The sequence below is a fragment of the Parambassis ranga genome, chromosome 20, assembly GCF_900634625.1.
Source record: "Parambassis ranga chromosome 20, fParRan2.1, whole genome shotgun sequence".
In the NCBI taxonomy this organism is placed as follows: Eukaryota; Metazoa; Chordata; class Actinopteri; family Ambassidae; genus Parambassis; species Parambassis ranga.
In genome coordinates, this window is record NC_041040.1 from 19,412,655 (window position 1) to 19,427,557 (window position 14,903).

The 14,903-nt window shown below is 42.0% G+C and overlaps 1 protein-coding gene and 4 non-coding genes across 5 annotated transcripts in view; 3 read left to right on the plus strand and 2 right to left on the minus strand.

Moving 5' to 3' along the window:
- The window catches only part of cubn (cubilin (intrinsic factor-cobalamin receptor)), a 40,463-nt gene extending 37,270 nt beyond the window's left edge, over positions 1-3,193 (plus strand). The window contains exons 64-67 of the mRNA XM_028432839.1: positions 439-620; positions 856-1,021; positions 1,212-1,447; positions 2,941-3,193. Of these exons, the coding sequence (XP_028288640.1) occupies positions 439-620; positions 856-1,021; positions 1,212-1,447; positions 2,941-3,048 (692 nt within the window). The 3' untranslated portion in view covers positions 3,049-3,193. The remainder of the gene's footprint in view (positions 1-438; positions 621-855; positions 1,022-1,211; positions 1,448-2,940) is intronic.
- A 2,021-nt stretch (positions 3,194-5,214) lies between these two features.
- On the minus strand, positions 5,215-5,286 carry trnag-ucc (transfer RNA glycine (anticodon UCC)). Its single transcript has one exon. It is a non-coding gene; the product is annotated as a tRNA-Gly (tRNA).
- Positions 5,287-5,536: 250 nt separating this feature from the next.
- trnak-cuu (transfer RNA lysine (anticodon CUU)) lies at positions 5,537-5,609 on the minus strand. Its single transcript has one exon. It is a non-coding gene; the product is annotated as a tRNA-Lys (tRNA).
- A 1,883-nt stretch (positions 5,610-7,492) lies between these two features.
- Positions 7,493-7,565, plus strand: trnav-aac (transfer RNA valine (anticodon AAC)). Its single transcript has one exon. It is a non-coding gene; the product is annotated as a tRNA-Val (tRNA).
- Positions 7,566-10,678: 3,113 nt separating this feature from the next.
- Positions 10,679-10,751, plus strand: trnav-aac (transfer RNA valine (anticodon AAC)). The gene has a single exon. It is a non-coding gene; the product is annotated as a tRNA-Val (tRNA).
- Positions 10,752-14,903: the final 4,152 nt, after the last annotated feature.

The window sequence follows — 14,903 nt, forward strand, 5'->3', positions numbered from 1 at the left end:
AACACTAAAAACATCAGCCAATCCTCCGAGGCACACCTACGCATATAGTTAGCTGGTTGTCACTCTCTTCCTGCTCTGCGCGCATCAGAGAGGTACGTACATGATGGCCGAGGTCACAGACTGGTTGGGAGGCGTGGCTTCGGGGTGAGCCCCGAAAGAAAGGGGCGTGTGTTTACTTTCAAAATCTGGCTGACTCTCACTGAGTTTTCAAAATCTCTTACCCTACCTTTAATACTTGATGAAATGAAATGAATGAAATTTGGATAATGAAAAGTGGTATATCTGCAAATCTCTCTTGGCTCTTGTCCACTAGATAAGGATTTTTGCTTCTGAGTGGAACAGCAAAAGATGGGGGTTGTTCTTAGTGGGATGGGATTGACTTGTTCTGTTGATGTGACAGAAAGAAAATATAAAATACAAATTTTGTGTTGTTTCTAGGCTGCAGTCGAACTTATGAACAAGAATATGGCTACCTGAAGAGTCCTGGTTGGCCTGACACCTACCCGCACAACATAGATTGCACCATAATACTGAAGGCGCCAGAGGGCAACTTCATCTCATTTTTCTTCGATAATTTTGACCTAGAGAGCCACAGCAGCTGTCAATTTGACTACCTTGAGGTAGAGTGAACACTTTCAAGGCACATGTTCAGACATGTGGTAAAACCTTTCATCTTCACCCTCAATTTTAATACCTGTTTTCTATACACGTTTTTTTTCAAACAGCATTCTGATTTTCTTATCTTCAGTATCAATGTTCACTGTCACTGTTGTAGCACTGTACTGTGTGTTTTTTGTGTGTTGTGTCTTTAATATCTGAGTGACTTACTAAAAACCAGGGTCTGTGTTGTCTCAGGTTCGCAACGGCAGTACAGCAGACTCACCTCTGATTGGTCGGTTCTGCGGTAACACCCTGCCTAGCCCCATCTTCCCTCAATCCCACCTTCTCTACTTACGATTTAAGAGTGACGTTTCCCAAACCCGAGATGGCTTTGAGGCCACCTGGACATCCTCTCCTCACGGTCAGAGCTCAAATGGTTAATTTTTAACTAGGCTTTTAAAAAAGAGGTCACACCTACAATGGTTGCTGTTTATTTTTTTTCTATGGTCTGTTTTTTTTGGTCGGTATTTGTTTTTGTTATGACTGCCTGTAGTCATGCTACCTGAAAGAACTACAAATGGATGATATTCTTCTCTTCCTGTAATACTCAGGTTGTGGTGGCACACTGTATGGAGACCATGGCTCTTTCGCAAGCCCCAACTACCCTGGAACTTATCCCAATGGCACTCACTGTGAATGGGACATCATGGCACCCAGAGGTCGTGTGGTGACTGTCACCTTTGCCCAGATCAGTATCGATGACCCCGGAGACTGTCAGAACAACTTCTTGAAGCTATATGATGGACCAGACGCCTCCTCGCCACCTGTTGGACCTTACTGTGGTGTGGTATGTAACAGTCTTTACTTTACTTTGATGTTTATTATTACATGATTGCTGAAGCATCAAAGAATGAGAGAGTTTAGTTTAGAGGCCCCTTGTCCTCCTAAGAAACTAGTTCCTGTCACATGTTCTCAGTGTGAACCTGCTCATCTGTGAAGGGCACAGGGCACCAATGGCAAAATGCAAAAGTGAGCAAACATCAGGCAGAAAGGATGAGAACAGAGAAGTGGTCTGTGGTCAGCACCTGGAGAAACTCTCCTTTATAGGGCTTGGCTTGATCACTGCCTCTCATTTCCACCTGTTGTCTGTTCCATTTGCACAACAGCATCTGAAACTGATTCACAATCAGTGTTGATCCTAACTGGACAGGCTGATTTCACAGAAGAGTGACTGACTTGGAGTTACATTGTGTTCTTAAAGCCTCCAATACACTATGCGATTGGGGAAGTCTGTGTTTAACACCAACTCACACAGTGCGAATACGGTGCAATGGTCGGCTGCAACGTCACTGCTTACACTACACGCGAATTCAGGTGCTCAGGTGATCACATTGAACCGGAATTAAACATGTCTAACCCGGAGCTGTTGCTGTTTCAAAGGAAAAATCTAAGTCAGTCACAATCTGTGCTGCGTGTTGCTGCCTCAGCTCCTCAAATATAGCCTCCATCAATTCTGTCCAATGGCGTGTGGGCCATGTTTGTTATCATCTGAAACAATTTCGTGTAGGCGCAGTGACGTCGACCGTGTTCTGCAAACGCATGCGCAGTGGGGGAAAAACACAGACTTCGGGCTGTATCTCTGCTTAAACTGTGCGATACTCTCACGAGGGCCAACAAAAATATCAAACATGTTAGAAATTCAGCCGCTCATCCGATCGCCGTTCGTGCAACATTAATCGCCTCTCGTGACCTCCAGTACGCTGCCCAATTAAAGACGCACGACAAAGCTGAAATTCGGCCCGACCCAAAAAAATCGTACGACGAGTTTGAGTTTGAGCACTTTTATTTGTTTTGTTTATTTCATAATGCCACATTTATATCATGTTTTTCCCATTTCAAATATGCAAACGGGGTGGAGTTATCTTCATTTATCAGGTATATTTAAGTATTTAAGTCCGATGGTAGCTTTAGCTTCAAAGCCTTTGACAGTGGATCAACAAGACTTGCATGCTTTGTCTTTTAAAATGTAGCATAAAATAAAACGTCATTTTGAATTTAATATCTATTTATTTATATATTTATCGATTGTTCTCATTAATATAATTCTCACTGATATAGCACCGATCCCTGGCATATTTCATCGATCGACACTTTATTAACAAGAAAAAGTTCAGCACCAGGGTAAATATAGTTTATGCAGGAAGAATACAAACAATGAGTGGTGTAAATATGTTATTTAAATATGAAATACAGTTATATAAATGTATAGAAACAATCATTCCATGTGTGTATGTTTACAAGTATGTTAACATTCTTTTTTTTTTCTCTCTGTTTGTCCAGGAGACCAACATCGCTCCATTCACAGCCTCCTCCCACAGAGTGTACATCGTTTTCCAAGCTCAGTACTCCACCCTGCCTTCTGGCTTCAGACTCACTTGGACCAGCTGAAAAAAAGCCTTCTTTTACACATTTATTTACACACATACAGAGATATGCTAAAAATACAAAACTATAATCAGTGTGTTTATATTTTATCCAATCCAATGTAATAAATAAATCTATATTGTGCTGTATTAAAGACAAGAAGAAATCACTCTTTTGTTTGTTCAGATTTTCACTTTACAGCTGTTTGTAAACCCCACTGATCTGCAGATGAGACAGCCATTATAAACTGTATATAAAAGTGGCCCCAAAATATTTCACCTACAGGCACTGCCATGTTCAGGAAAGACACAATCTTCTACCCAGAGTCGGGTAGTCGATGTTAGGAGGTGAAGCTGCATTGTTGCTGTTCTGCCTAAACTCCCACTACATCCAGCCAGTAGCTTTTTCTGATTTGTTAGCTGCAAAAGGTCACTTCCTCATTTTTTTCTAATTTTTTTCTAATTGCAGATCCCACTTCCTGCACAGTGGAAAGGAAAAGGTTCATCAGGACGAAAAATAATATTTAACATGGTGGTTGGAGCCCACCAAGGGATGCATCTTTGAGCGTCCCTGGGTGGGCTCCAACCACCAACCTTTCGGTTAACAACGCGCTGGCCGATTGCGCCACAGAGACCTCGTGTCAGCGTGAAGATGATACACTTGACCTGTACTTCCAGCATGCACCGAAAACCATGGTGTGACCGAGCACCCTCATGGATACAGCAGAGTGGCGCAGCGGAAGCGTGCTGGGCCCATAACCCAGAGGTCGATGGATCGAAACCATCCTCTGCTAAAGAGCACATCTTTATGTTTCTCTCAAGTTCTATGCCGTCCTCTTCTGAGAAGCATAATCACTTTTTGACAAACTGCCAGAAGCTGCAGGAGGATCCTGGAAGTACAGGTCAAATATATCATCGTCACGCTGACTCACATACAATGTGGCTGAGCACTTGGCTGAAATCCTGACACCACGGGTGGGAGGCACACTACATCACTTCAAGCTGGAAAAACCTTCCCTTAACAGAGGTGGTGGACTCAGACATCATCTTTCTACAACATACAATGCAGCTTCCATCCATTCCCAGGAAGTTTCACTCCAAGTCACATGTTCACAGCAAGAACAATGGGCTGTCCACCAGTCCCCCTCCTGTAATCTCAGACCCCGTTTACACATACACAGTATTTTTAAAAAACGGATACTTTTCCCTTCGTTCCTGCCTTTCATTTGCACATAACTGGAGTTTTTGCCTCTGAAAACAAATCTTTCCAAAAAACTCCGGCAAAAGTGGAGATTTTGGAAAACGGCGTATTCGCGTTTCAATGTGAACTGACAAAAACGGCAGTCTGCGCGTCAGTTGGTACGACCTTTTTTTGTGTAGTACGGCTGCCAGAGTAGGCTGTAGTCTAGTAATGGAAGCATTCCGGGTAGCGTTTGCATTCCTGTTGGTGTCAGCACTTTTTACATGTTTGCATTTGCAAATACAGCTCCTCTTACTGTGTAGAGGAGCAGAGACATGTTGGGTCTCCAGGCTCAGCAACTTTGGAACAACTTCTGACTCAAAGAGCCAGACTGCGATGAGGCTTCAGATTGGCTTGCACGGCTTTCTCCTTCTTCCTACACTGCCATTCACAGGCTCGCGTAGTCGTGATCACTCTTGGGGGCGTATTTATGCGTGGTAATGTAAACGGAAACGATGATGTGTGAACGATGTTGTTTTGGAAAACGGAGGGAAGGAAATATTCGTTTTTCAAAATACCCGGCTATGTGTAAACGGGGTCTCATAGTCGTTAGCCAGTCGTTGGACACACCACACACAGCCAGTCAGACCGACACTAGTAAGTATGAGGTAATTAGAGCCATTGTTTTATGAGTTCCACACAGACCCACCCACTGAGGTCCTCCACCACACATAAAACATGTTTCCCCACCAAAAAGTTAGAACTGATGAGGCTGCTTGGATGAGCTGCGAAACGGCATGGAATGCAGCATCCATCATTTAGCCCATTTGCAGGAGGTTCTTGAAAGCACAGATCAAATAACCTTTAGGTCAAGTCACGAGAAGATACTTTGGCCAAACTGTGCTCTTGTCTGTCTGTACAGCTGTTGTTGGTTGTCCTGATTTAAATTCCTGTGAAGAAATGGTGATAAGAAAAACCACACGTAGCTCTGATGCTAAGAAAGACAAACTCTGCGATGGCCGGGAATCGAACCCGGGTCAACTGCTTGGAAGGCAGCTATGCTCACCACTATACCACCATCGCTTTGGGTTCACATGGTCATTTGAGACAACAAGCCATCCCTTCACTGTCTGTTCTATGCTGTACATGATTAGGAACGTGCTCTACAACTAGCAGACCAACTGCTTCCTCTCTGTTCTGCCACCTTTGTGACACTGGGCTGTGACGACTTAAGCGAGACACAGGCTGAGAATGAGGAAGAGGAGTTGTTCTCAGCTCTCAGTTATCTCTATCTCTGTGTTGTTATGTACAGATCACTGCGACAAAAGCGATGCGCCCAACGTGGGGCTCGAACCCACGACCCTGAGATTAAGAGTCTCATGCTCTACCGAATGAGCTAGCCGGGCAAAGTGAAGTGCAGAAACCTTGGAGGTGATGGTCACATGACCATTCAGAGCACGACCGTGATAACCCCTACACTACAGAAACGTACATCCTAATTGCTTTGGAAAATAAGTTCAGACGGCAGGTCTTAATGCCCAAATCGTTTTTTTGGGGCCTTAACGTGACTTGTCAACCATGCGGTGATTGGTCGGAATTTATTGTGGGCGTGATGAATGTGGAGAAGCCAAGAGCTTCTTCAGTTGCAGCTGGCAAACAGCTCCTGGAAGGAGAAACACGGCGCACAAAGGAGAGTGTCTGTCCAAAAGGTGGCGATAAAAACTAATCCCAGTATTGATCACGGTGTTACAGCAGCTCGCGCACATTAAACACCGGGAGACGGGATGTATTATTGCAGACAGTCATCCACACGTTCATAGAATTAAACTCACATAGACCAGAGGTCTGCTACAGTCAGCTACACTGATCTTCTATCTATTGTCATGCTGTACGCCCTCTTCCCTGAACATTATCAGCTCGTTAGGCCAGGTAACCACGACTGTGCTCACAATTTACAATACAATTGCATTTTCAACCTTTTGTGTGTGACATGCGCTGCGTAGGAGGGCCATATGAGGTGTTCTGCACACACGTCTCGCGGAGTATGGTACCTCCGTGCCGAAAAGAATTTTTTTTTTATCTCTTACCACCCATGGAGCGAATTCTCTGTTCTCTGTTCTCGCGGCGTATGGAAAACCCTTTAATCCTCGAACCTCGAACATGTTTGATGAAGATTCTCAGAAAAAAACACTGCGATGAAAACATCCGCTGTTGGCAGGGAGACCCCAATGGATTTCAAGTCCATCGCCTTAACCACTCGGCCGCAACAACTTGCAAAACAAGTTCATTCTCATCAAGTCCAGCAGTACAATCCTCTGTCGGTCTCAGCATTCAGCTGTCTGTCTGCTTGTTGACGTGGCCCATGTTGTATAAAGATCTTGGATTAACTGTCACTTCTTCACCAACCACAACTGCTCATAAAAGTCTGGACTGTCTACAACTGACTAAGACATAAGACTTTAGCAGGAGCAAATTTGGCACCGTCAACCAACCAACCAGTGCAGGATTAAAAACAATTTTTTGTTGTTTGTGAGGGGACGATTGCTTGGCTGGCGGGAGAATCTGTTCGGGGGTTCACACTGTGTGTACTCATGCTGTGACTCTCGCACTTACTTTCTTTTGTAGTGTTTCTGATCTGCTCGTTGTAGAGCACATTCCTAATAATGTACACAGCATAGAATGGACGGTGAAGGGAAGGCTTGTAGTCTCAAATGAGCATATGATCATGAACACAGCCCGGCTTGGATGTAATTCAACCTATGCCATGGTTGGGATGCGATGGGACTACGCGCTCAGCTGTGGCGAAATTTCTGTGATAGCTGCCTGTCAAATGGAGGCGCTGGCCGGCACAGATTTACCTGCAAATAAAATGGAAACAAGTAAAGGAATGCCAACACCAAACTGGACAGGGGAGCCATGCTCATCCGGAGCACAGTTAGCAGACGAGAGAAAGAGGAAAAACCTTCTCCGATCAAAATACCTTCAGTCACCCCTCTGCCCTGCCCTGCACACTGCCTCCCAACAACGCCCACACTCTCCTGCTCACCTACGCATCCTCCCACTAACACTACCATAACCTTGCGCACCACTCCGACCTGTTGACCCACTCTTAAGCACCCCTCTCAGGGCTAAACCAAACAACTGCGCCGGGGAAATCCTTGTGCCCCTGGTAACGTAAATGCACCTGGGAGAGCCTATCCCAGGTGAGCCGAGCAGGGCAACTAAAGAGATGCTAAACTCACACAGGTTACCCTGCTGTTGTAGAGACTCTAAGCTAGCTGTAGTCTTGGTTTCTGTAGTGTAGTGGTTATCACGTTCGCCTAACACGCGAAAGGTCCCTGGTTCGAAACCGGGCAGAAACACAGTATGCTTTTGTTTAAACCCACCTGGACACCTGAGAACAGTTTGGAAAGGCTCTGAAATAGACAAACACTGAAAAAAAACTCAGCGTGGTACTTGGAATTGAATGTAAGTGGATGGAACAGCATGGGGCATCTTGAATTTGAATGGAATTGAAGGGTATGGAATGTCTCTAAACCCTCTATGTCCACACAGCTCTGTCTCTCAGGATGGTCATGTGACTTTCACCTCGGAACATGTTTGATGAAGATTCTCAGTCATCCAGGTCATACTCTTAGAGACGACTGAAGCAAGGCATCTGGACTTGTTTGTCAAAGTGATTATGCTTCTTAGAAGAGGACAGCATAAAACTTGACAGAAACAACAAGACATGCTCTCTAGCAGAGGACAGTTTCCATCCATCGACCTCTGGCCCAGCACGCTTCGGCTGCGCCACTCTGCTGGATTCCGTTGCTGCTGAGACTTCAACCCACACTTCCTGGGAGAGCCTTGTCATACTCATTAGAAACAGCTGAAGTTAATCAGTGCGATTGCTGCAAGGGCGGCACTGCAGGACAACGCAGGAACAGATAATGGATGGATGGATTGCTGCAAGGAGGACTGACACTCATTATTTACACCTTGAAAACAGTAATGATATGATGTTGGTGAAACTACACTCAACAAGACTGAAGCTGAGAAGTAATCAGTCAATCATACATAGTTAGAGGGCATGAATAAATAGATGAATGCACTTTATAATAACTACATTTTATTAAGCCATAATTTACCATGAATAAGTACTTAATTCATCATGAGAAAAGCATTCATTTAGCATGACTAATAAATAATAGCAATTAATTAATGATGAAAATCACGATTCTGAGATGAAAGTAACATTTTTGAGATCAAAGTCAGAATTCAGAGATCAAATTCAGAATTTTGAGATCAAACTGATTTTATGAATATAGTGCTGGACTGATGTGAGCTTAGACTCTGCATGTAGTTGGTGTCACACTGCGAGATTCTATTATGCGCCTCAGTCATGATGCCGATGCGCTGGCTCAGTTAGCTGACTAGTTAGCTACTGTCTGCTAACACAAATCCATCCATTAATCATAACATTAATCTAAAGCAGGAATACTTACACAGTAAAAATGCTGAGTGCCTATTTGTTTTATACCAGCCTCTCTGTTCATTTGATGCCTACAGCCTGCCTCATGACACACAGACTTGTCCATAACTGGTTCAGGGTGCAAAATTTAAATTACCTACACATTGTCAATTTTAATTTTAAGCGTGTTTCTTTGATTATTTTAACCTGATCATATATCCTTTGCAATGGAAGTCAAATATATATATTCGATGCGTGAGTACTTTTACTTTTGATACTTTAAGTACATTTAAAAGTAAGCACTTCAGACTTACTTAAGTAGGATCGTTGATGTAGCACTTCTACTTTTACTTGAGAATATATTTTGCTGGGAAATTGTACTTTTACTTAAGTACCAAGCTTCAGTACTTCCTCCATCACTGGAATTTTGAGATCAAAGTCAGAATTCGGAGATCAAAGTCAGAATTTTGAGATTAAAGTCAGAATTCCAAGATCAAAGTCAGAATTCCGAGATCAAAGTCAGAATTCCAAGATCAAAGTCAGAATTTCTTCTGCTTCTTAGAAGAGGACAGGTCCTTAATTTATCATGAGAACAGCATTTATTAAGCATGACTCATAAATAATAGCAATTAATTAATGATATACTCTCGAATGACTAAGCTCATGCATAAGTTGGTTACTCATTGTTTATTCATACTTAATAAAACATGAATAGAGTCTTCTCTGATCATGTCTCATGTGGGTGAGAGCAGAGTGGATCTGTCTTAATCTCACTAAAAAATTGTGTGAGGCTGCAGAAGCAGCCACACAGGTCAAAGATACATGTCAAAGCCCTAGTGACCTAATGGATAAGGTACATGTGTTCTAAGCAGGAAGTGCGGGGTGGAAGTCTCATCAGAAATGGTATGTAGCAGAAAAAAACACTGCGATGAAAACATCCGCTGTTGGCAGGGAGACCCCAATGGATTTCAAGTCCATCGCCTTAACCACTCGGCCACAACAACTTGCAAAACAAGTTCATTCTCATCAAGTCCAGCAGTACAATCCTCTGTCGGTCTCAGCATTCAGCTGTCTGTCTGCTTGTTGACGTGGCCCATGTTGTATAAAGATCTTGGATTAACTGTCACTTCTTCACCAACCACAACTGCTCATAAAAGTCTGGACTGTCTACAACTGACTAAGACATAAGACTTTAGCAGGAGCAAATTTGGCACCGTCAACCAACCAACCAGTGCAGGATTAAAAACAATTTTTTGTTGTTTGTGAGGGGACGATTGCTTGGCTGGCGGGAGAATCTGTTCGGGGGTTCACACTGTGTGTACTCATGCTGTGACTCTCGCACTTACTTTCTTTTGTAGTGTTTCTGATCTGCTCGTTGTAGAGCACATTCCTAATAATGTACACAGCATAGAATGGACGGTGAAGGGAAGGCTTGTAGTCTCAAATGAGCATATGATCATGAACACAGCCCGGCTTGGATGTAATTCAACCTATGCCATGGTTGGGATGCGATGGGACTACGAGCTCAGCTGTGGCGAAATTTCTGTGATAGCTGCCTGTCAAATGGAGGCGCTGGCCGGCACAGATTTACCTGCAAATAAAATGGAAACAAGTAAAGGAATGCCAACACCAAACTGGACAGGGGAGCCATGCTCATCCTGAGCACAGTTAGCAGACGAGAGAAAGAGGAAAAACCTTCTCCGATCAAAATACCTTCAGTCACCCCTCTGCCCTGCCCTGCACACTGCCTCCCAACAACGCCCACACTCTCCTGCTCACCTACGCATCCTCCCACTAACACTACCATAACCTTGCGCACCACTCCGACCTGTTGACCCACTCTTAAGCACCCCTCTCAGGGCTAAACCAAACAACTGCGCCGGGGAAATCCTTGTGCCCCTGGTAACGTAAATGCACCTGGGAGAGCCTATCCCAGGTGAGCCGAGCAGGGCAACTAAAGAGATGCTAAACTCACACAGGTTACCCTGCTGTTGTAGAGACTCTGAGCTAGCTGTAGTCTTGGTTTCTGTAGTGTAGTGGTTATCACGTTTGCCTAACACGCGAAAGGTCCCTGGTTCGAAACCGGGCAGAAACACAGTATGCTTTTGTTTAAACCCACCTGGACACCTGAGAACAGTTTGGAAAGGCTCTGAAATAGACAAACACTGAAAAAAAACTCAGCGTGGTACTTGGAATTGAATGTAAGAGAATGGAACAGCATGGGGCGTCTTGAATTTGAATGGAATTGAAGGGTATGGAATGTCTCTAAACCCTCTATGTCCACACAGCTCTGTCTCTCAGGATGGTCATGTGACTTTCACCTCGGAACATGTTTGATGAAGATTCTCAGTCATCCAGGTCATACTCTTAGAGACGACTGAAGCAAGGCATCTGGACTTGTTTGTCAAAGTGATTATGCTTCTTAGAAGAGGACAGCATAAAACTTGACAGAAACAACAAGACATGCTCTCTAGCAGAGGACAGTTTCCATCCATCGACCTCTGGCCCAGCACGCTTCGGCTGCGCCACTCTGCTGGATTCCGTTGCTGCTGAGACTTCAACCCACACTTCCTGGGAGAGCCTTGTCATACTCATTAGAAACAGCTGAAGTTAATCAGTGCGATTGCTGCAAGGGCGGCACTGCAGGACAACGCAGGAACAGATAATGGATGGATGGATTGCTGCAAGGAGGACTGACACTCATTATTTACACCTTGAAAACAGTAATGATATGATGTTGGTGAAACTACACTCAACAAGACTGAAGCTGAGAAGTAATCAGTCAATCATACATAGTTAGAGGGCATGAATAAATAGATGAATGCACTTTATAATAACTACATTTTATTAAGCCTTAATTTACCATGAATAAGTACTTAACCCTCATGCGTTGTTCGGGACATTTTTGTCCTCTGAGAGAAATTTTTCTGTTTATTTTGGCCATAACTTTGTCAATATGTGGACAAATTGAATCATTTTTCCTCAATAAGCTTAATTTTACATAAATTTTGTTAATATGATTTAAAAATTTTTCATAGGTCAACGGTACACTGTGGGCAAATTTTACCCCCTAATGTGTTGTTCGGGGACAAAAACGTCCCCTAACTTTAACGGTTTTAAAAATATATTAGATAAATATTTTTTTGAAATTTTTTTGCATAGACCTTTTAATTAACTTCAGTTCTAATCAACAGTAGTGAAAAAATCATTTTCCCCCAGGATTTTAACCCTTTAATCACCAATTTTATAAGGGGTGGTGCTGAAAATTGAAAAAAAAACACACAAAATGGCTCATTTTTAATAGAAAAGGTGATTGTGGACTGGATTCTTTTTAACCTTTATTATAGTCTTGGTCATGTCAAACATCAGTAAAAAAATTGACTTTATTGCATTATTAGTTTTTGCACAGCACTGGATTTTCTTTTTTTCTCCCATTTTGTCCCATAGACTTACATTATAAACACACTTTTTTTGACTGCACAGCCATGGCACTAAATAATCATGCATTCTTGATTGTTGGTGGTTTACCCTGTTGGTAGGAGGTAACATTTGTGATTTTTACAGTTAACAACTTAATTACCATATTAACCCTTTACCTGCAGGCCTGTGCTCATGTACTGTAGTTTCTGGCTTAAGTATATGGAGTTATAGGGAGTATTTTAGCACATAATTGTGTGTCTACACACTGTGTGTGTATGTTAGAGAGGAAGAGAGCCATTTGCACACTGTCAGGGAAGGAAAGTCAGGAAAATAAAGTTACTAAGTAAGTGAAGTGTACCTAATTCAGACGTACAACGGCAATGCATAAGCATGTAAAATGAAAACATCCAGGAGTTCTGGCGTCTGAAGTTGTGGATGGGTAAAATAGCTGTTTTTTTTTTTTTTTTTAGCTTTCGGAAAACACGTCCTCCAGTAGAGTGACTTTACTTTTAGGTTAGTGTCTCAGTTGAGATCACTGAATTAGTCTAAGTGAGGTCTAAGTGCCCCTTTTCCATGGTGTGTTGCGCTCCACACGACCATACGTACATGTGCATGTTACTAACTAGACACCATAGATAGATAACTTGATAACATAATAAATAATCATTGACTAACCAAATCTAATCTACAGTTTAGTCCCCTACTAAAATTAGTATTAAAAGTAGTTTAGTAAAGTAAAGTAAATTTGTTGCAGCCCTAAAAGTAAGTGCCGGGCCCTTTGATGCTGAGAGGTTCAGACTAAACAAAACAAAAACACTAGTGGACTTGCATGCATCCTCCTGGTCATTTAATGGTGACAAGAGCAGCAAGCAGCATGAAGAGAGGATTCACCTGTGCATGAGTGAAGGATTCACTTGTGAACGAATGAAGGATTCGCTTGTGAACAAGTGACGGATCTACTTGTGCAGCCTTCACAGCTTCACAGCCTGGCCCTTCATAGAGCCAGGCTGCACAATCATTTCCAGAGATTGTGCACAAGTGAATCCTCTCTTCATGTTGCTTTCTGCTCTTCTCACCATCAAATGACCACAAGGTCACATGTAAGACCACTTGCCTTTTTGTTTTGTTTAGTCTGCACCTGTAGACATCAAAGGGCCACACGTGCATAGCAACACTTTCTTTGTTTTTGTTTACTATGAAGACTCTGTGGTTGTGTGTACTCACAGACAACAAGATCAGTGTGCAAATGGCTCTCTTCCTCTCTAACATACACACACAGTGTGTAGACACACAATTATGTGCTAAAATACTCCCTATAACTCCATATACAAGCCAGAAACTACACTACATGAGCACAGGCCTGCAGGTAAAGGGTTAATATGGTAATTAAGTTGTTAACTGTAAAAATCACAAATTTTACCTCCTACCAACAGGGTAAACCACCAACAATCAAGAATGCATGATTATGTAGTGCCATGGCTGTGCAGTCAAAAAAAGTGTGTTTATAATGTAAGTCTATGGGACAAAATGGGAGAAAAAAAGAAAATCCAGTGCTGTGCAAAAACTAATAATGCAATAAAGTCATTTTTTTTACTGATGTTTGACATGACCAAGACTGTAATAAAGGTTCAAAAGAATCCAGTCCACATTCACCTTTTCTATTAAAAATGAGCCATTTTGTGTGTTTTTTTTTTCAATTTTCAGCACCACCCCTTATAAAATTGGTGATTAAAGGGTTAAAATCCTGGGGGAAAATGATTTTTTCACTACTGTTGATTAGAACTGAAGTTAATTAAAAGGTCTATGCAAAAAAATTTCAAAAAAATATTTATCTAATATATTTTAAAACCGTTAAAGTTAGGGGACATTTTTGTCCCCGAACAACACATTAGGGAGAAAAAAAGAAAATCCAGTGCTGTGCAAAAACTAATAATGCAATCAAGTCAATTTTTTTACTGATGTTTGACATGACCAAGACTGTAATAAAGGTTCAAAAGAATCCAGTCCACATTCACCTTTTCTATTAAAAATGAGCCATTTTGTGTTTTTTTTTTTCAATTTTCAGCACCACCCCTCATAAAATTGGTGATTAAAGGGTTAAAATCCTGGGGGAAAATGATTTTTTCACTACTGTTGATCAGAACTGAAGTTAATTAAAAGGTCTATGCAAAAAAATTTCAAAAAAATATTTATCTAATATATTTTTAAAACCGTTAAAGTTAGGGGACGTTTTTGTTCCCGAACAACACATTAGGGTAGTGTTTGCGAACAATGCATGAGGGTTAATTCATCATGAGAAAAGCATTCATTTAGCATGACTAATAAATAATAGCAATTAATTAATGATGAAAATCACGATTCTGAGATGAAAGTAACATTTTTGAGATCAAAGTCAGAATTCAGAGATCAAATTCAGAATTTTGAGATCAAACTGATTTTATGAATACAGTGCTGGACTGATGTGAGCTTAGACTCTGCATGTAGTTGGTGTCACACTGCGAGATTCTATAATGCGCCTCAGTCATGATGCCGATGCGCTGGCTCAGTTAGCTGACTAGTTAGCTACTGTCTGCTAACACAAATCCATCCATCAATCATAACATTAATCTAAAGCAGGAATACTTACACAGTAAAAATGCTGAGTGCCTATTTGTTTTATACCAGCCTCTCTGTTCATTTGATGCCTACAGCCTGCCTCATGACACACAGACTTGTCCATAACTGGTTCAGGGTGCAAAATTTAAATTACCTACACATTGTCAATTTTAATTTTAAGGGTGTTTCTTTGATTATTTTAACCTGATCATATATCCTTTGCAATGGAAAT